At 43.8% G+C, this 23026-nt stretch overlaps 1 protein-coding gene across 3 annotated transcripts in view; it reads right to left on the bottom strand.

Annotated features, from left to right (window-relative positions):
- The window catches only part of LOC120978608 (inter-alpha-trypsin inhibitor heavy chain H3-like), a 117045-nt gene that overhangs the window by 74391 nt on the left and 19628 nt on the right, over positions 1-23026 (bottom strand). For all 3 annotated transcript variants that reach the window (XM_040406856.1, XM_040406858.1, XM_040406857.1), the window contains 5 exons: positions 22073-22235; positions 20246-20356; positions 17631-17756; positions 8583-8699; positions 1498-1666 (listed from right to left, as the gene is read on the bottom strand). In XM_040406856.1, coding sequence (XP_040262790.1) covers positions 1498-1666; positions 8583-8699; positions 17631-17756; positions 20246-20356; positions 22073-22235 — 686 coding nt within the window. The remainder of the gene's footprint in view (positions 1-1497; positions 1667-8582; positions 8700-17630; positions 17757-20245; positions 20357-22072; positions 22236-23026) is intronic.

The following is a 23026-nucleotide window of genomic DNA, read 5'->3' as shown; positions in this document are numbered from 1 at the left end:
ATCAGTTTTTTTGGGGGGGCAATTGGTATATCACACCCATTGCAATTAGTTTTACCAATACCGTTTGAACCTCTATATAGCTGCGGTATCGCAGCAGAACCGCACACAACTGCTGCACAGTTCAAATACACTATATAGAAAGTATATTATAGGTATATCACACCCTGCCTCAATCAGTTTTTTTGGGGGGCAAATGGTATATCACACCTGTTGCAATTAGTTGTTCCTATAGCATTTGTCCCTCTATATAGCTGCGGTATCGCAGCAGAACCGCACACAACTGCTGCACAGTACAAATGCACTATAATATACTTTCCATGTTAGAAAGTATATTATAAGTATATCACACCCCTCTGTATATCACACCTATCGATAGAACACCTATACCAGTCCTTAAAAGGACTTTTGTGGCCCTATTAGCTAGCGTTTGGTGTCCCTAACAACCTGTCCCTGCTCCACAAATCAACCTCTCCCTACACTGACAAAATACAGAATGTTAAATGGCTGCCAGATCGGGTTCTGTTATAGGGTGGGGGTGTGTCCATGTGCTGAAACATCTCAATTGGCTGTCCTGTCCCACCTGATGGATGTGTCATTGGTCAAAGTTCGGCGCAATGCAAAAGAATATGGCGCGCGCGAACATCGCCATATGTTCGCATGTTCGGCGGATCGGGAACGTGCAAAGTTCGCCGCGAACCGCAAGGCCATCACTAGTGGCCGGGTAATCCAGCTAGCAGTTGCAGCATAGAGTGCGGGGAATCAGGTGGATAAAAGGGGTCATGGGGGACCAGAGGCAGTATCCAGCAATGCCGAATCCACAGACCTTAGGCAGGCTGTTCCCTGCTGGAACAGCCTGCCGGAGCCTCTGCCGCAGATGTGAAACTAGCCTTAAGGTATGGCCACATGATCAGGTTTCTGCATTTAGTTTTGGAAGCAAAAATCAGGGGTGGGTCATAAAAGGAGAAAAAGTTTGACGGGCAGATATGACTTCTCTTTTTTCGAATTCGCTCCTGGTTTTGGCTTCCAAAACTGCATCAGGAAACCTGACTGTGTGGCCATATCCTTAAGGTCCATTCACACGACCGTATGCCCGACGTGCACATATTTAGGCCACGTGCACTCTGCATCACAGTGCAGACCTATTGACTTGAATGGGTTTGCAATCTGCAAGATACACCAAAAGATAGGTCATGTCCTATCTTTTGCAGTGCAAAGGCATGGACTCAAAAGCCCACTTTTGAAGGGCTTCCGTGTGTTTCCGTGGGCTTTCAATCCGTGCCTCTGCTCCGCAAAAGATAGGAGATGCCCTATCTTTTGCTGTATCTTGCGGATCGCTGACCCATTCTTCGGCCATACGGTCGTGTGAATGCACCCATAGTTTACACTGTCTAAATCTTAGTGTGTGCAGTGGGTCTGCAGTTGCATTCAGTTAAGTAGAATTATTAGAATTTTACATTGCAAATATGCTTTGCAAAAGACAAGTATAACTTTACTTACAGCCATAAGCATTAATGTTCTTGACAAATTCTCGAGCTTCTATTAGGTTTTCTGGAGTTGCTTTGAGCAAAGAATCCTTCCACACAATAATTCTATGGTCAAACAGTATGAAATTAAAGTGATCATGTTCTGACGTGTCATTCAGAATTTGGAGAAGGGCGTCTTTTGTCTGTATACAGATACATTGGTTAATTTGATATATAATACATGAAAATGAGATCCAGCAGGTCAGATTACTATACTATATGTTAACTTTACTAGTTGTCTGCTTTATATTGGTATCATTTTTTTAACCTTCTTAAAATTTTTGGAGATGTTAATAGTCTGGTAAGGTTTGCAGTAATTTTTTACCTTTTGAAGAAAATGTCAAATACACATTTTTTAAAGACCAGTTCAGTTGTGGAGAGGGTTTAAGGGGGGAAAAAATATATATATATTATTTACATAGTTTCTATTTTATATAGTTTTGCTATCTTTATAGTTTTGCTACTGTGTGCTGTGTGGAAATAAAGAAAACAGCATTCTAGTCTTGGTGACTGTTCAAGCTATGCCTGAAGTTTTCCTCCATTTTGGTGCCCTGAGCATCTGTTACTTGCACCACAGCACCGGAAAAATACTCCTAGGGTTTAGCCCAAAGCCAAACCAGTTAATCGGCACAGTGGGTTCACACTAGTTGATCCGTAACATAAATGTTGTGATTTGCTTCTTTGCACTATGTATCCCTAATGGTTATGTATGGGCAGTAAATAGTTAACACTGGCAGTCCTAGTTAGGTTGCTGGGAGATAGGCTGGACCTGTCCCCCTGACTTGTAGTAGAAGGAGTGTCTGTCTCCTGAGAAGTAGGCTAGGAGAGACGTTAATTGGGAAGTTTGCAGAGTACACCTAGAGAGAGACTCAGGGAGGATTACTACCATTATTGCTACCTACTCTGTAATATGCCCCATAACTGTGCCTATTGCTGCTATATGTACTGCAACTCCCACCATCTATTCAGTAAAGAAAGAATTTGTTTATTGTAATCGAATGGACCTGGTCATCGACTCCACCATCATCCGCCGGCCCCTACCTACATTTTTCCTCATGCCTTTCACCCATCTACTTAACGTCAAGGGCGCCCCAGCCACCATCAGGCAGGAGCCCCAATACCAGGGTGTGCCCTGAGGGGAAGAAGGATTGCACCCCTCCATTCACTTCATGGCCCTAGGGACCATTGGAGTGAGGACAACCACTGTAAACCACCATCACTCCTATTAGTCCCACTATTACCACTCCCCTGTCACAGCGGGCGTGCACTCAGAATAACAGAAAACCCACCAACCAGGCTCTGGGCGAGAGACAGGGGAAGGGTCACCTCCTAGCTAATCCCTGACCTCTTTCCCTGCACTGCTCAGCCCACCTACAGACCTTTAAGGTAGGTATGAGGTGTCCCCGTGCCTGGGCTGACAAAACCCTAACTTCCCTGAGATGGTGAAGAGGGGAAATAGGAGCAGCCTGCTCGCACAGAACCTGGATGGAAGAGATGACACAAAACAACCAAACCAGAAATCACACTTATCTCTCTGAACTGGAACAGACAGAAAACCTTCCTTCCTAGCTTTCAAGACCACAATGATCTGTATAATCCGCTCAGAGCACTGGGTTGATGAGCTATTTAAACTAATGACTCCACCCAGTGCACCTGATGAGAGGCGGATCCAGCACGACTCCAAAACAAACACTAAACTCGTGCTGCAATCCTGGCCGACCTCCACACATCGTCAGAGTGGGGCATAACAGTACCCTCCCATCTACGGATGACCTCCGGACACCCTGGACCAACCTTATCTGGATGGGACCTATGAAAAGCCCTCACCAGTCGGCTGGCGTTGACATCCACCGCCGGAACCCACATCCTCTCCTCAGGACCGTATCCCCTCCAGTGCACCAGGTACTGAAGGGAACCCCGAAGAACTCATGAGTCGAGAATCCTGGAGATCTTAAACTCCAAGTTTCCCCCGACCAGAACAGGAGGAGGAGGCAATGGCGATGGTTCCACCGGTCTCACGTATTTTTTTTGTAAAGACCTGTGGAACACATCATGGATCCTCCAAGTCTGCGGAAGATCCAGCCGAAACGCCACAGGATTGATCACCGCAGAAATTTTATATGGACCAATAAATCTAGGACCCAGTTTCCAAGATGGCACTCTCAATTTGATATTCTTAGTGGACAACCACACCAGATCACCCACACACAGGTCCGGACCAGTCACACGTCTCTTGTCAGCCATTCGTTTATACCTCTCACCCATCCTCTCCAAATTCCCTTGAATCCTCCGCCAGATGGAGGATAAGGCAGAAGAGAATCTCTCCTCTTCTGGCATCCCAGAGGAACCAGACCCAGAAAAGGTACCAAACTGAGGATGGAAACCGCATGCGCCAAAAAATGGCGACCTACCCGTGGACTCCTGCCTACGGTTATTCAACGCAAATTCTGCTAAGGACAAGAATGAGGACCAGTCCTCCTGATTCTCAGCCACAAAGCACCTCAAGTAGGTCTCCAGATTTTGATTAGTACGCTCCGTCTGACCATTCGACTGCGGATGAAAAGCCGAAGAGAATGAAAGTTGAATGCCAAGCCGAGAGCAGAACGCCCTCCAAAACCTGGAGACAAACTGCGTGCCCCTATCAGAGACCACGTCCGAAGGCATACCATGCAATTTCACAATATTATCCACAAAAATCTGCGCAAGAGTATTAGCGTTAGGCAGACTCGTTAGTGGTATAAAGTGAGCCATTTTACTGAAACGGTCAACCACCACCAAAATCGCTGTTCTCCCGGAGGAACTCGGCAGATCCGTAAAAAAATCCATAGACAAATGCGTCCAAGGACGAGACGGAATAGACAATGGAAGAAGCGAACCAGGCGGTCGAGTATGAGCAACCTTTGACCGAGCGCAGGTTTCACAAGCTGTCACGTAATTCTCAATGCTCTTACGTAACCCTGGCCACCAGAACCTCCGGGATACTAGATCACAGGTGGACTTACCACCAGGATGTCCACCGAGAACAGTATCGTGATGTTCCTTGAACACCTTGTATCGTAGGCCCTCAGGAACAAACAACCTCCCTGGGGGACAAGAACCAGGAGCCCCCTCCTGGGCTCCCAACACCTCCATCTCCAATTCGGGGTACAGAGCGGAGACCACCACCCCATCCGCCAAAATCGGAGCAGGATCTTCTGAATCACCTCCCCCAGGAAAGCTGCGAGACAAGGCATCTGCCTTGACGTTCTTGACCCCTGGGTGAAAGGTAACCACAAAATTGAACCTGATAAACAACAGTGACCATCTGGCCTGCCTGGCCTGCCTAGGGTTCAGACGCTTGGCAGATTGCAGGTAAGCCAAATTCTTATGGTCAGTATACACCGTAACGGGGTGAGACGCCCCCTCTAACCAGTGACGCCATTCCTCAAAGGCCAACTTGATAGCCAACAACTCTCTATCTCCAACATCATAATTCCTCTCGGCGACCGAGAGCTTCTTTGAGAAGAAGGCACATGGGACCCACTTGCCATGAGATGAACCCTGAGACAGAACCGCCATGACCCCCACCTCTGATGCATCAACCTCCACTACGAATGGTTGAGACACATCCGGCTGCACCAGAATGGGAGCAGACGCAAAACGCTCCTTAATAGCCGAAAAGGCCTGCAATGCCTCATCCGACCAGAAAGAGACATCGGCGACCTTCTTGGTCATATCAGTAAGAGGTTTTACTATGGTAGAATAATTCGAAATAAATTTTCTATAATAATTCGTAAACCCCAAGAACCGCATCAAAGCTTTCTGATTCTCTGGTCGGTCCCACTCCAGAACCGCCCGGACCTTTTCGGGGTCCATATGAAAACCGGAATCAGAAAGCATGTATCCCAAGAACGGAAGCTCTTGCACCGCAAACAAACATTTCTCCAATTTGGCATACAACTTATTCTCCCGAAGGATAGTCAAAACCTGTCTCACATGATCCTGATGGGTCTTCAAATCAGTAGAATAAATCAAAATGTCATCCAGGTAAACTACTACGAACCTCCCCACCAAGTGATGAAAAATATAATTGACGAATCGCTGAAATACTGCTGGCGCGTTCGTCAACCCAAAAGGCATCACCAGGTTCTCAAAATGACCCTCGTGCGTATTGAAGGCCGTTTTCCACTCATCCCCTTCCTTGATTCTGATCAGACTGTAGGCCCCTCTCAAATACAACTTGGAGAACACCTTGGCTCCAACAATTTGATCAAAAAGATCAGAGATCAAAGGAAGGGGATATGGATCCCGGACTGTAATACGGTTCAATTCCCGGAAATCCAAACACGGTCTCAGTGATCCATCCTTTTTCTTTACAAAGAACAAACCTACTGCCACTGGAGACTTAGATGGTCTAATATGACCCTTTGCCAAACTCTCGGCGACATACTTTCGCATGACCTCTCTTTCGGGTTGAGAGAGGTTGTAAAGCCGAGACCTTGGCAACTTAGCCCCCAGAATGAGATTAACTGGACAATCATAGTCTCGATGAGGGGGCAATTCCTGAGCCCCACCCTCCGATAAGACATCCGCAAAATCCGAGAGATACTGAGGTAAAGCCGTAATGGACACACCAGAGATAGATGTGCCAAGACAATTATCCGAACAAAACTCACTCCAACCAATGATTTGTCTCGCTTGCCAGTCTATAATTGGGTTATGTCTAGTCAACCATGGCAACCCCAAAACTAAAGGAGCTGGCAAATCCTTCATGACAAAACAAGAAATAATTTCAGCATGTGAATCACCCACCCTTAAGTGAATACCATGAACAATGTGAGTAAGGCTCCTTTGAGAAAGAGGGGAAGAATCAATTGCAAAAACACGAATCTCATTCTCCAAAGTGCAAGTACTTAGTCCTAGGTTTTGAAGGAAAACAAAGTCAATTAGGTTTACCCCAGCACCACAATCAAGGAATACATCAACAAACACATTTTTTGACTCTAGCGCCACCATAGCTGGAAGGAGAAAACGGGAACTGCAGGGAGCTTGCATACCTGTCTGCTCCACCACACCATTCATACTACCAAGTGTGAGGGAAGTTTTTTTTTATTTTTTATTTTTCTCTTCCACCTGTGGTTTAACATAAGGACAAGAAAAAATAAAATGACCCCTCTTTCCACAATAGTAACATAGATTGTGCACTTTCCTAAAGTCTCTACTATCAGAATGGCAAGATATCTGACCTAACTGCTTGGGTTCCTCCCCTACCCCAGAGCCATAAGCAACATCACCCTGGGCAGCAGGTGAGACAAAACCACACGCAGGAGGGATCCCCTGCACGGAGGGACCCTTACACCTCTCTCTAATTCGTCTATCCAACCGTATAGCCAAAGACATAGCATTCTCCAAAGTATCCGGGTACTCATGAAAAGCCAGGGCATCTTTCAACCTTTCAGACAACCCCTGACAAAACTGACTACGTAACGCGGGGTCGTTCCACCCCGACTCAGTAGCCCATCTCCTAAACTCTATACAGTAAACCTCTGCAGTACGTTTACCCTGTAGTAAGTTACGCAATATCGATTCTGCCATCGAGTCCCGATCTGGGTCATTGTAAATCAATCCCAGGGCTTTGAAAAATTCCTCCACCGACCGGAGGGCCAGAGAACCGGGCGGCAGAGAAAAAGCCCAGGATTGCGCGTCCCCTTTAAGCAGAGACATGATGATACCAACCCTCTGATTTTTTTACCTGACGAAAATGGACGCAGTCGAAAATACAATTTACATGACTCTTTAAAGACGAAAAAATCATCCCGTAAATTTCTCGGGAAGAGCGACTTTAGGCTCCCCACCAATTTGACCTGTACCTGATGTCAGAACCCTCTGACACTGTGTGACCGAACTACGCAGATCCGCAACCTCTAGGGATAGATCCTGCATGCGGTCAACCAGTGCATCAATTGACGCCATCACAAAACCGCTGAGTGATGGCAGTCACAGTATGGCGGATTATAATGTCACGGCGGGCGTGCACTCAGAATAACAGAAAACCCACCAACCAGGCTCTAGGCGAGAGACAGGGGAAGGGTCACCTCCTAGCTAATCCCTGACCTCTTTCCCTGCACTGCTCAGCCCACATACAGACCTTTAAGGTAGCTATGAGGTGTCCCCGTGCCTGGGCTGACAAAACCCTAACTTCCCTGAGATGGTGAAGAGGGGAAATAGGAGCAGCCTGCTCGCACAGAACCTGGATGGAAGAGATGACACAAAACAACCAAACCAGAAATCACACTTATCTCTCTGAACTGGAACAGACAGAAAACCTTCCTTCCTAGCTTCCAAGACCACAATGATCTGTATCATCCGCTCAGAGCACTGGGCTGATGAGCTATTTAAACGAATGACTCCTCCCAGTGCTCCTGATGAGAGGCGTATCCAGCACGACTCCAAAACAAACACTAAACTCGTGCTGCAATCCTGGCCGACCTCCGCACATCGTCAGAGTGGGGCATGACATCCCCTCCACCCATCTTTCCCCCCTGTGGGCTCACTGCACGCTCACAATAAATATTTTTCAATATTTTGATAGTTTGGGTATTTTTGGACATGGCAATACCAAGTATGTTTATTTTTTATTGTTTATTTTTATATATAAAATTGGGAAAGGCGGGTGAATTCATTTTTTTAAATATTTTTGTGTTTTTTATATTTTAAAAACTTTTTTAATGCAATTTTTACTTGAGCTTACTATCTTCTGATCGCTTGTACCACAGACTGCAATAGAATACCATCACACTGTATAGAAAGTCTTAGATCGCTTTAGAAAAATTACACTGTATAGGAGCTTCCTGGTGCCAGGGTGTCAGTCCCCCACTAATCAGATATTGATGACCTATCCTGAGGATAGGTAATCCTTATTCTACTCCTGGAAAGCCCTTTTTAATAGTGAAGATCTGTTTTGTGATCTGCAGAAGTCATCTAGATATCAAAAGGTTTAAATTTTACTTTAAAGTGGTTATTAAGAATGATATTGCAACACACAAAGTAGAAAATGATTTACACAATGCAGTATCTTACCTGCTCCATTTTTCTACCGTACATGGATCCACTTCTGTCTATAACATAAACTACATTTTTTGGTACACCAGACAGTTTAGGGGGAGCAAAAAAGTGAACAAAATATCCATTGACAACCTAAAAAACAAATATACCAAGTTATTTTCATATCAAAAGTGATTCTACACTTTATGGGCAACTTCAGATAGTATCACATTGTTGAGACCTTTTCCATCTTTTAACCCCCTAGTAGAGTAGTGAATATAACTCCAGTTTACAATGAAGATTTATTAAGAAAAAATGAGGCAAAATGGATTATATAGCTTGAAACTAATTATGATGTGTTGTTGACCCTTTTTACCCTTAATTTGAGAGCTTTGGAAAAGGGAGGAACACTATTTGTGAGTGCAAAATATTAATTAGTATGTATAGCAGGCTATAGAAAGCAAAGCCTTCACAATATACTGGTTATTAAAATGATTACTTATGCTTATAGTTAAAGGGGTTGTCCGGGTTCAGAGCTGAACGTGCACATATCCCTTTTTTCACCCAAGCAGCTCCTCTGAGATAAGCATCGGAGCATTCCATGCTTTGATGCTCTCCCTTACCTTGCACTGCATTGCGCAGGGCAAGGGCTTTTTTGTTTATATTTTTACACTGCTAGGCAGCGGCTTCCCCCTAGCAGTGTTCCCGGTGACATCACCAGCACTAATGGGTGGGCTTTAGCCCTGCCCTAGCTGTTTAAAAGGCTAAGGCAGCTCTAAAGCCAGCCCATTAGTGCCAGTGACGTCACCGGGAACACTGCTAGGCGGAAGCCTCTGAGTAGCAGAGATGCAGTACGTCACCGGATCTAACAAAAATGCAGTGAAATGCTCTGATGCTCATCTTAGAGGGGCTGCCTGGGTGAAGAAGGGGATATGTCTGGGTTCAGCTCTGAACCTGGACAACCACTTTAATGTTACACAGGGGTGTGAGCCACTTCATGTGTCCTGCTAATATATGCTCCGCAAAATGTAATTGTAACGGAACGCCTAGCACCCCGACCGGGTACCTCCGTCAATAGATGCTCCTAGTGCTTCCAGAGGACTCCAAGCACTCCACTTGACACCGTCAGCACTGCAGACCCCACGAACCGCCGAAGCTTGGTGGAGGTCTCGCCGTCTCCTACCCCACCTGGACCTACGACAAGGCTCCAGTGGGTGAACCTCTCCTAAATCCAGAGACAGGAACCAGGAGCAAGCTCTTACAAGAGCTTATACTCAGGGGAGTATTGTGATATAGCAATCCCCAAGAGTGTAGTTATCCCATGAGCCAAGCATGAGCCAAGACTTCATGAAGGTATAAAACAGGAACTCTCTTTATTTTAACACACAAGCATTTTATACACATCTCCCAACAATGTTACCACCCACAGGGTTTTGTAAAAACAGCCAATCACATGTACCTACAGTATTCAACCTTCCCAGCAATTGTACACAAAATCCCCTGCCCTCTATCTGTAACGCAATAAACAAAATACAATGAGCATTTGTCTGAGACGCAATTAACTAACACACACATTGTCTGAGACGCAATTAACTAACACAATGAACATTGTCTGAGACGCAATCCACAAAATACCATTACCAAACATAATGGACTAACTTGACCCCTGGTCTAATTCATGGGGGTGAGAGTTCAAGTTAGTCCAAGTCCTTTGTGAACAAATGAGGCCTGGCTGATGAGATGGCCCATAATCCTGGGGCAAGAGGCGGGCACGCAGCCCCCTCCAAAACCCAGTGGCGAGGTTGGTTTCGTCACACATCTCCCCCTCCCAGGGAAGACTAACCAGATACCTGACCTCACGGTCAGTACCTGAGTTAGTCTGGCAGTCCACCCACAACCCAATACTGGATCTGTTGAATTTTGGGGCCTGGATCTGTTCTGTATGTCCCCAGCTGTTGAGTGGGCATCTGCGACTCCTTGCTTCCTTGTGGTTCTCTACCTTGGAGCTGTAGGTACTTGGTGGGCAGAGGCCGACTGCGCTCTGCCCAGATGCCAGCTCTTCCGCTGGGGTAGCCAGTGGGGAGTCAGCCTCTGGAAACGAGGATAGGGGAGGGCAGAGGCCGACTGCGCTCTGCCCAGATGCCAGCTCTTCCGCTGGGGTAGCCTGTGGGGAGTCAGCCTCTGGACACGAGGATAGGGGAGGGCAGAGGCCGACTGCGCTCTGCCCAGATGCCAGCTCTTCCGCTGGGGTAGCCTGTGGGAAGTCCGGCTCTGGAGAAGAGGATAGGGGAGGGCAGAGGCCAGCGGCGCTCTGCCCTGATGCCAGCGCTTCAGCTGGGGTGCATGGTGCCAACTCCTGCTGGGTAGTAACTGAATGGTTAGGGCAGAGGCCAGCGGCGCTCTGCTCTGATGCCAGCTCTTCTGCTGGAGAGGGGTCAGTGGGGTTTAAAGCCTTACCCACTACCCTCAGTATTAGTCGAGGAGAGAGCTGTGGAGGGGGGCTATCACTTACCCCCTCCTCTGGATACCCCATCTGCCGCTGGGGAGAGAGACCAGCTGTCTCCACTACCAGCGATTCTGGTTGTTGCAGAGATGAGGGACCGACAATCTCCTCTCCCTGTACTCCCAGTGGCAGTTGGGGATCTGGGCCGCCTGCCCAGCCACCCTGTTGGGACGGTGGAGTGACTACGGTCCCATCTCCACCTGCCGACTGGGGTTCCTCCCAGTACCAGTCTATGAAGTCCCCTACCTCCACAGTTGGTGATGAAGTAGGGGATACCTCAGCTGTGACTTGCCAGGGGTAGGGCTGCAGGTCTGGGCCTGGTATCCAACTGTCTTGCATCTTGCGCTGGGCGTGAATGGAGCAAAACAACTGTTGATAATCCTGCTCCAGCTCCCACTCCCTTTGGACCAGAAAGGTCAGATCTGCCCTCACCCCACTAGTTGTAGGCCAATTGTGCAAGTCCCCCCTGTAGTCAGTAATGTCCCAAAATCTAGATTCATCTGTGCTCCCAAAGTCAATGTCTTCAAAAGACTCCCACAATAACCCAGGGCAATTATATTCCTCACCTTCGGGCTTGGCGTACTCCTCCATCCATGGAGACTGTCGTACTGTATCCCACCGCTGCCACCAATGTAACGGAACGCCTAGCACCCCGACCGGGTACCTCCGTCAATAGATGCTCCTAGTGCTTCCAGAGGACTCCACTTGACACCGTCAGCACTGCAGACCCCACGAACCGCCGAAGCTTGGTGGAGGTCTCGCCGTCTCCTACCCCACCTGGACCTACGACAAGGCTCCAGTGGGTGAACCTCTCCTAAATCCAGAGACAGGAACCAGGAGCAAGCTCTTACAAGAGCTTATACTCAGGGGAGTATTGTGATATAGCAATCCCCAAGAGTGTAGTTATCCCATGAGCCAAGCATGAGCCAAGACTTCATGAAGGTATAAAACAGGAACTCACTTTATTTTAACACACAAGCATTTTATACACATCTCCCAACAATGTTACCATCCACAGGGTTTTGTAAAAACAGTCAATCACATGTACCTACAGTATTCAACCTTCCCAGCAATTGTACACAAAATCCCCTGCCCTCTTTCTGTAACGCAATAAACAAAATACAATGAGCATTTGTCTGAGACGCAATTAACTAACACACACATTGTCTGAGACGCAATTAACTAACACAATGAACATTGTCTGAGACGCAATCCACAAAATACCATTACCAAACATAATGGACTAACTTGACCCCTGGTCTAATTCGTGGGGGTGAGAGTTCAAGTTAGTCCAAGTCCTTTGTGAACAAATGAGGCCTGGCTGATGAGATGGCCCATAATCCTGGGGCAAGAGGCGGGCACGCAGCCCCCTCCAAAACCCAGTGGCGAGGTTGGTTTCGTCACAGTAATGTTTATAGAAATGTGTAGCACACCAAATTGTAACATGCAACATGTGCCATTATGTCATTATATTTGTTGTAATTTGTACTGTTTTAGCCAGTTCTAATTGCATGCATCAATGACACTACTGATAAATTTCAGCTTCGGGGGTTAAAAACCCCTATGGACCCTATGATACCTCACAGTTGTGATGCTATACTATTATTATACATACTATTCAAACATGTGACCACTGAGGCCTGTGATTGGCTGATCAGTATCAGACAAGTAGCAAGTTCATGCAAAAGTGATGCTGGAAGAGAAGATGATGGGTGTAGGCAGGTCTCAGTGACAGATAATCTGGCAGGAATGTAGGAATAATCTGCAACTGTTGCCCAAATATAATATTTCTGTTGGATAGTATGCTGTTAGCTGCACAAGGACTTTTTGGTCACGTGACTTCATTGTGCAGGTCCTGAGGCTGTAGTTAGAAAACATGGCTGTGAAAGGATAAATAGAAGTGCAGGCTATCATCATGGTCACCTCCTGACGAAGCCTTTCTCGGCGAAACACACGTCGAGGTGCAGCTCTGGTCACAGACCTTGGGTTCCGGCATACCATGGGTAATTTGTGTTTTTGTTTCATGCATTGTTACTTTGTTAATTCAGTATGATGTATTGCTTACACACAGCATTCCTGCTCTGCCCCTGATTGTGTTACTATTTGGTAATCCGCATTTATCGGATTGCCATCTATGTTACCATTGGGGGTAGGTGTGCTGTGTGTGACCACATTGACTTTTTTGTATTATTGTATGTAGCATACACATGGTTATAGGTTACTTTGGGTGAACTTACATCTCTCCTATTAGTTCCCTGTTAGTCCGGTATATGTGAGGGAGGTTGATTTTGGTCCCACCACATGGGGCGCACCACCACCCCCTTTACTGTGTGCCTTTATGTTATATTTATTGTCATTTAATGTGTCTTTAATAAACTACATATATTTTATATGTGTGCTCTCTTATTCTATATGGGGTTATTGGTTTTTTTTGTTGGTTGGCTCAGTATCATCATGGCTGGAAATTTTGTCAGGTCAAAAGATGCAGCTTAGCACCGCAGAGGAGTTGAAGATGGAGCTGAGGGATAGAGAGAAGCTTCACAACCTGATAGTGACGATAACCTGTATAATAGTCAAGCCTGTGACCTAGACCAGCCAACCTGCTGCTTTTAAGCTGCCCTGTATGGTGAGGAAAGGCATATCATGGCTGAAGAATGTGTGCATGGTGGTTGCGGGCACAGATATACTACAACCCAGCTGGAGAGTGTGCAGTATGGTATTGGGCCAGATGATGAGAAAGCCATGGTGATAACTGCAGATACAACCATCTTCATTGCTGCCACTTGGAGGAGACCAGGGCAAGAGTGTTGATTCCCATGGAGCTGGGTGCAGCGCCAAACCAGAAGGAGAGCTGTTGCCTCTTATTGAAGCAGTAGACTGATTTAACCTACTGCCCTTAACTAAGCCTGTGCCCTCATTGAGGGACATATACTAGTTGCCTTATTCCTTCTGCCATCCAAGAGTGGGAGCTACGCAAGCCACTTTTAATTTTTTTTACCCTTTTTGTATGGTCTGACTCTGACCCCATTACAAATATATTAGCTTCATATTTAGTCATTTTTTATGTAAAATAAGCATATAGGTTAATTAATTTTTTACGTGACCATGAAGTATTCTAAGGGCTATATTACACCAACATTGGTCAGATGGCCAATTAAACGCACAGATATTTTGTTATACATACCAACTATTGGTCTGATTGGACAGATATTGGTCAGATAATCTGTTGGTGAAAGTTATATCTCCCAAATTTCTGATAAACATGCATGCTTAGACTGGTGAATGTGAAAGTTTATCTCAACAAGGAGAAGGGTATAGGATAGGCTGCCAGACATTTCTGACAATGGCTTATCTTCTGGGAAAAAGGACTGTTGAAATCCAACACAAACAAGCGGTGGACAATTTCAGTTGCAGATATAATGCAAATATGTGATGAATCCATGTTGAAATATGAATATATCTTACAATCAGATTTTGGTGTCAATTTCATCCTATGCATTAGCAAAGGTGAAAACCATTAACAAAACCATAAAAGAATTAGAAAATCTGCAGCATGCCCTCTGTTGAGGGAAGTGTTGGATTTAAATATATATATGTATATATGCCCTTATATATATGCATATGTATTGGCACTTTTGCATGGGCCGGTCCAGGTGGTATGGGTGTATACATAGAGATGTATGTATGCCCCCTTGTCAGCATACATCTCTATGTATAATATATCTATATGCAGGTGGGTTTATTACTGCTCATTTATGCCCCAGAATTATATTGTGTATATATAAATGCATGTAGATGTGCCCCAAACATCTATATGGATGTATATACCTAAATGTGGGCCCAGTATATGGACCTGTCCAGGTTGTGTGTATGTATATACATGTATACCTAAGTGCCCCCAGGTTGTGTGGGTATATATGTATATACTGATATGATCCCCAGGTTGTGTAATATATATATGTATATATATATATATCAGCCTAGTTCTGTTTAGGGATTGTTATGAAGTAAGCGTGTGAGGTGCTATGTTGTGGCATATGGGGGGGATGCTCTCATTTACACCTTGGGCAGGAAGTCTTTTGATTCCTGAGCTAGCCTCAGGGGGGCCAAAAGCAGTTCAAGGATTCCGTCACACGCCCACGATGATGTCATCACCATCCTGTTGAAGAGGGGGAGGTGGGCTGTTTTTGGGCTTATATTGGCCCTAGCCAAGACAAAGGCTCTCTCTTGGAACTGGACTACAAACAGAGACACATGGGAACAGCTCCCTGAAGGAAGAGAGGCCACATGCCCCTGGAGATGGCTGAGTCACCTTTTCCCTCCAGCACTGCATAACCCCTGCATTACCCTTGCTCCACCAACCATCCCCTAACCCTGGCTGCTGACCTCCTGCAGCATTACCCTAAGCCCTGTACCCTTGAGGCAGCCCCAGTTACCCCTGTAGCTGCCCTGTTATCCTTTACCCCTTCACTGCTGCCTGCTTACCCCAGCAGCAGCTGAGTGTGTGTAAACCCTTGTCTACCCCGTAGGGACAGTGAGTAGCCAGGCGGGTGGGTTGTTGCTAATGAATGTATGTAAGTGTATTGTATAGCTAGTGTGTGGGATGGAATTGAGAATTGTGTATTGTCTAGTGTAGTTAGGTTTGTATTGTGTTTTACTGTAGTGTTATTGCTGTACTGTGGTGTGTGCGTCTATATGTATATATATTTATAACCATTGATCTATAAATATATATATATAGATATAGCGTATAATTAGGAAATAAAATAAAATGAAGTCTCTGCAGAATCCAAAGACAATGTGGGAAAAGTCCGTTGTATAGGAGTATATGGAAGGATTGCGCTGCAGGAGAGAAATCTTATTTGTGTGAATAAATGTTCCTTTTATCAGTCTTCAACTAGTGTGAACACAGGCCAAGAGATTTTTAATATATGTTTTATAGCTGTAATTTTTGGCTTTTATTAAATAATTTTTTATCTGACCCTTTGGTGCGTATCCATCCTACCTGCTAGTCCTTCTTGGAAGCTGTGGTTCATTGCCATCTAGGTGTAGAAGCGTTTCATCTGCCGGATTGTTTTTAGGATTTCTCATGCCTAAGTGTCCTGATTCGTGCCTGTTCTATTTGCCCAGCTGTCTGTGAAGACTCCGCAGAGAATTTTTCCATGCACTTTACCAGTGAAGTTCTGTGAGTAGAATCTTGTTGCAGGCGCATTAAGTGTCACTACATACTACGCTATAGTTCTCTTCTTTCAGCAGAGTCCAATTGAAGATACCATCCAGTTTTCTACACGCATTTACCCACTGGAAATCCTGTGAGTATAATCTATTCACACGATGCGTTAAGTGCTTGGAATTTGCTACACCATAGTGCGCTTTTTATTACACCACAGGTCTCCATACCAGTGTCGGATTGTGAGGTTGGCCTATGTTCACACTAGTTGAAGACTGATAAAAGGAACATTTATTCACACAAATAAGATTTCTCTCCTGCAGCGCAATCCTTCCATATACTCCTATAGCGTATAATTAGACTTGTATTATTGTATTGTATAATAAATACTTTATTGTTCATATACAGCGTATAGTGTTTTTAGTAGTCGCCGCCGTAGTATAGTAGTAAGTCGCACGTAGTGTAGTTCAGTGGAGTGTATAGGCAACAGAGGTAGTTAGCTAGTTAACCTAGCTAGTTATATATATATGATTTAGGCATAAATAGGCGGAGTCATCACTAGATGACTCACGCCTATTTATGAATATTAATTATTGAGATTTGCATAAATATCAATAATTAATATCCCCTTTAACACCCTCAGTTCTGCATGTATATTTTCTAGCATATGTTTTTTCAAACTTCATCCAGATATATTGTACTGTAAATGGCTAAGGATTTTTAGTGCGGAATCAGCACTGAAGATTCACACCAATGCCACAGCATGTGAAATTATCTAAAAGGGAATCTGTCAGCAGTTTTGACCATGCTAAGCTGTTGACACCACTAGGAGCTGTTGACACCACTAGGACACTTAGTAGGGGCCAGGGAAAATAGTACAAATATACCTTTTGTGGAGCTTGATTTCTGATCAGGAGTGGTAAGAATAAGAAGTTTTATTCTGCTCTTGCAAGTGCGCTGCAGGAGGGGATTCATTTTAAAGTTGTTTAGGCACTGAGCTGTTCAACATGCTTATACTCTGCTCTGAGTGACAGCTGTAGCATCCAACCAGGAGACTGCTACAGAAGTCACTCAAAGCAGAAGGGAGGGGATGGGAAGCAGCTCTATGCAGAGAGCACTTCACAGTGAATCCCTGGCCCCTGGGGACTTGCAACAGCAGTATTTGGCACAATAAACCTTCATATTCTCATTACTCCTGATAAGAAAAGAGCCTCAAATGGTATTTTTGTACTGCTTTCCCCAGCCTCTTCCTAGTGCTGTCACCAGTTTAGCATGGCCAAAAGTCTTGACAGGCTTCCTTCAACTATACAGATTTGGGGAACTGCCATGCTGCTCTATTTTCAACCATATTAGCACAGCAGGTGTAGCCTAAATGTTTTGTGTATGGCCAGCTGTGATCATTACACCTCACCTGTATGTTTCCAGGGGATTCTCTATTAACATCATAGGTCACAGTAAAATCTCCATCTAGTAACGTAGTATCACAGTCGGCACATGAACGCTGCTGATCTATTGTGGGTTTAAAAGAGACATGGCCCTGAAGACAATAGAAGACAAGAAACCATAATAATCAGTGTCCTAAAAGTGTCTGTTTGTTAACACATGTGAGAAGGCACAATTACCTATTGCTCTAAATGGCAGGTACGGTAATCTATATCTTAACAACCGGAGATAATTTACAAAACCCACTAAATAGAAAAGCTACAGAACATGCTATTGTCTTCTGCAAAAACAAAAAACAATTGCAGAATTACTGCACCACCACCCAAAAAATTCTTCAAATTAGATATTAAATATGTACCCCAAAATGGTGGCAAACAATTACAATTCCTCCCGCAAAAACAAACACACAACTACGTTGACGGCACAAGCACAAACATTTTGCCAAAAAAACATGCTTTTGTTCACCAACAGTAATCAGCATAAAAATACTATGGGGGTCATTAATTATCTTTTTTTACGCCACTTTTGGTGTATTTATGTCACAGATTTTGTTGTGAAGGTGTTTTGTGGCAAAATCTGCAATGTTTCCCCGTTGTGGCAAAAAAAGGGGCCTGGCGTGGGTGGGGAAGAGGGCGGGCCGACAGTCCTGTCTCATTCTCAATTTTTTCTTAAATATCTACGCCAGCAAGGGAGCTGTGCCTCAACATAATTTTGGCACATCCACTGGCAGCGTACAGGGATTAAGACCGGTGTATCAATCACCGATCTTAATACATGTCCCCCTATATACTTTTGGTATTTCCAGAATTATCCTGACAATAAATGAAGGTTATAAATAAGAATAACATTTTTGTTAGATTGCACAGTCCAAAAAAAATAAAAAATAGGGAAATTACGGGATTTTTCGAACCCCCCCCCCCCCCAAAAAAAAATAAAAAAACATTACAAAAAGGAAATAAATAAGTTATATGCAATTTAAAATGATGCCAATGGTAAATATGACTCATATAAAAATAAATAAAATAAAACAAGCCTTTTGGGGGTGGAAAAAATAAAGAATAACTCTTGAAATGCAAGAGTTAAAAAAAGAGAAACAAGAGTTTGAACTGGATTGCTCAAAGAGCTCTCCGGGAATTAATCAAATAAAATGACTGAAAATACTTATTACTTTATTATAAATAAATTTCCAAATACATTTCATTAATTATCATGGTTCTTTTTGTCTAGGGATTAATGATCAGAAGAAATAAAATGGCCGTTGTCCTATTAGTACACACAAAACCTGTTCTAATCACACAGGAGGACAAGTTACTTCAGAGCAATGAGGTAAAAAGCTGCCTCATCCCCCTCTCTGCTCTGCTTGTCAAGGATTATGATCCTGAATATAGCTGATAAGATCTATAGCTTAATATCTGTAGGAATGGAGTTTATGAGGAGACATGAAGTACAGAGAGGAGGGTGGGGTGTGGTTGATGAGCAGCAGCACTAGTATGGAGTCTCCATTACCACAGCCCCACATTACCAAAGTCTGTCCTGTCTGTCCTCTCTGTACTTCATGTCTTCTCATGAACTCCATGCAGAGATTCAACTGAAGATCTTATCATCTGTTTTCAGGATTATAACCCCTGACAAGGAGAGCAGAGAGGAGGATGAGGCAGCTCTTTAGCTCAGTGTTGGGAAGTAACTTGTCCTGTTGTGGGATTAGGACAGGTTTTGTGTGTACTAATAGGATGGTGGCCATTTTATTTTCCCTGATGATTACTCTATAGACAAACAAACCATTATAACTAATGAAGGTGTTTGGGAAAATGCTTATAATACAGCAATATTTTCAGTAACTTTATTTTCTTAATTCCAGAAGTACCCCTTTAAGCATAGAGTAGAATCTCCCCTTACCCAGTAAAAGTGTGCTCTGCCTATACTGGCTATACTCCCTGAAATGTGGCAAAGTCCTCATGATATATCTATGCCAATCACTGAGAGAATTATGTGGCTCATCAACTACATCTGCACAGTCCTCTCTATCCCCTCTTTGCACTGATTTCTGTAATCAACACAGGCAGGAAACTGACTAATCAGGGTTAAACTTCCTGTTACACAGAAAACCTTGGAACCTGGCCAAGTGAGTAAACTACTGGACAACAGCTATGCAACGTCAGGGATACTGACATTAACTCCTCACTGACCTAGACCACAAGGGATGCTGTTATTATTCCCTGCTCTGCTAATAATAACTAATTATCTGTTCTAGACCTAGACCACTAGGGATCCTGTCAGTAAACTGTTGTTTGCCCAAGACACCAGGGAAACAGACATTAATCCCATACACTACTTTATATTATCATGGTTGCAGATATTAATCCCTTTAATGTCCTAGACCCCAGGATGTTACCATAAACCTAATGACTACAGTAGCTAATGATGGCTAATTATTTGGTGCCCTGGTCCCTAAGTGCCCCATCAGCTAAAAAATTTTGAGGGAACAATTGGTACCACGAAAGGTATATATTATATAGATAAATAGTTATGGGTAAGTCTCTTTACAGGTACATGTAACTTTTTCTACAGCACGTAACATATTACCTTTTCTCCAGAAAAAGATTTTTGTATAGTAGGTAGTAGGTCATTTGTTAAAAAAGTCGCTTGAGCATCTAGAAAGCTGATACCTTGAGGTTCATGTATGTCTACTTCAATCTGTAATACAAGTGGTAACAATGTTACTCGTTCAAAGAAATCATATTTAGCGGAACTGATTTTTACAGATATTTTTATGTATTTCACAGAAAGGAGTGGAGTTTGGATGCAACAAGAGCAACAGTGACTCCCTCATTGAACCAAACACCTTTGGCTACTTTCACATTAGCGTTTTTTGCGGATCTGTCATGGATCTGCAAAAACGCTTCCGTTACAATAATACTACCGTCAGCATCCGTCATGAACAGATCCGGTTGTATTATGTCTTCTATAGCCATGACGTTTTCTATTGTGTCAGAGAAAACCGATCCGTCCCCATTGACTTACATAGTGTGTTAGGACGGTTCCGTCTTGCTCCGCACAACATTGCAGTCAGAAAAACGCTGATTGCAGCGTTTTTCTATCCACCACGGGGACGCAACCAAATGGAACAGAATGCATTTTGGTGCATTCCGTTTCGTTCAGTTTTGTCCCCATTAACGGATCTCAATAGCGGAATTGAAAACGCTAATGTGAAAGTAGCCTAATTTGCACAGTAAGAAAATGTATCATAACTCAGAAACGAATCCTTAGATCAACAGAATAGCACTTTAATATGGTGAACTACAGCCATGTGTCTATGCCAATAGTTGGATAGGGAGGTTGCTGGTGACAGATTCCCTTCAATGACCAAACATTTTTATTTACATATTTTTAGGTGTCTTAATATTTCTTATGTCATAGAGGGATTTTTATTATAAGTTTTTTTAATAGGAATAAATATAATAAAATATATTTTTTGTTTATTAGAGTAAATTTTACAGAAAGTAGAAAAACATGCATTTTTGTATTATTTAGTTTTTTTCCCCGGTAAAATCACTATAAAAACAAAGAGGGAGATTTATGACACTGTCTAATAGAAAACTGTATATGTAATCTTTCTTTTAGTCAACTTTCATCAAACCCCAAAGTTAAAATGTAGTTTCAGTCATACAATATGCATAGTTCTAGGTAATTTTGGTGCGTCATGGGTTTGTAAGGAAATTTCTTCTTGTATGGGTTTTCCTTTTGTTCTCCCAGTAGCTCTGCCATGCAGTGGGGAATTGACAAACATCTTTTGGTTCAATACTCATTAAAGAGCTTGTCCAACAGTATTCATTTTTTTTTAATGTGGCTTGCAGTGGGTTAAAATTAAGCCATAGTCACCACCACCAATTTCTCCACCACTCCCATTGTGACACTGCCCCAGTCCCTGCTCCCCTCACTTCCTGGTCCCGATTCAACATGCTGAAAATGTCCTGTTCAGCCAATCACGGCTAAGGCAACTCACTTTTTTTTAAACCAGGAAATGGAGATCAGTGGAGAGCGGAGCATTGTCAGTGGGGAGTGGTGAGGGTGAGTATGGCTTCTTTTACTATTTTTAACCTCTTGTGCGCCATATATAAAATGAATACAGTTCAACAATCCTGTTAAGTGCTATGTTTGCTGTAAAATAGGCGACGGAAACAATGCATTCCTGTTTTCTCTCCAAGGTTTCTGGCTGTCTCTGACAACCGAGCTCCCGACCATCTCTAGATTTCAGAGTAGAGGTAAACCTTTACAGTGTCATGGATTTCAAACCCAGGACTACATGTCAGAAAGTACATTTATTGGACAATGTTATTAAGTTAAAGAAATAATAAACCTGTTCTGAATTATATTTTTGTCTCATTTAAAATGTTTCTGCAGGAGCCGTACCTCATATTTTCTTATCAGAGTTTTTGGTTGAACTTTGATGAACATCTCATACTTTCCAAGGCGACGTTTCAGCATTTCTTCATAGACCAACTCAAATGTGACTTTACTTTCTGGAGCCACATTAACAGACACAGTAAACTTCTCCGTCTTCCTTCCAGAGGCCCTGTATAGACCAGCAGTAAAAATGACTTTATATTAGTATGTCATATATGTGGTACACTATATATGTGGTATCATACAGTACTTCCCCACATGATAACACACCGGGGCATATTTATGAAAAATTATGCCAAGAAAAAACTAGTTGCAAATTTCCCCAAAGTATGTTATGTTGAACCCTGAGGCTCCACATCAAGGTCTTTGAGGTTCAGTGGACAAGCTACCTGTAAAGGGTCTGTGACCACAAGAAGGATAAGGTTAATCAATAGTGATGTCGCGAACATAAAATTTTCCGTTCGCGAACACCGAACGCAAATTTCTGCAAATGTTCGCGAAAGGGCGAACCGCCATAGACTTCAATAGGCAGGCGAATTTTAAAACCCACAGTGACTCTTTCTAGCCACAGTAGTGATGGAAAAGTTGTTTCAAGGGGACTAACATGGCAAAACTCCCATGGAAAATTACATAGTTGACGCAGAGTTGGATTTTAATCCATAAAGGGCATAAATCACCTAACAATCCAACGTGGTTTAAAACATCCAGTGTGTGTATACGCTCAGGTATGATGTTGTATCGATCAGGTAGTGTAAGGGTTACGCCCGCTTCACAGACATTGACAGACCAAACTCCCCTTTTAATGCACCGCAAACAACCGCAAACAGTCCATTTGCCCAACCGCAAACTCCCCATTTGTTCAAGGTTGGATACCAAGCTAGCCATGTCCCGTTGATGTCATTGAAGGTTTCTTCCTCCACCCAGCCACGTACAACACCAAGGGTCCCCAAAAGGTGAATT

This window comes from Bufo bufo, chromosome 9 (genome assembly GCF_905171765.1).
Source record: "Bufo bufo chromosome 9, aBufBuf1.1, whole genome shotgun sequence".
Classification (NCBI taxonomy): Eukaryota; Metazoa; Chordata; class Amphibia; order Anura; family Bufonidae; genus Bufo; species Bufo bufo.
The sequence above is the reverse complement of the archived record's forward strand: the minus strand, read 5'-3'. Positions and strand labels throughout refer to the sequence as shown.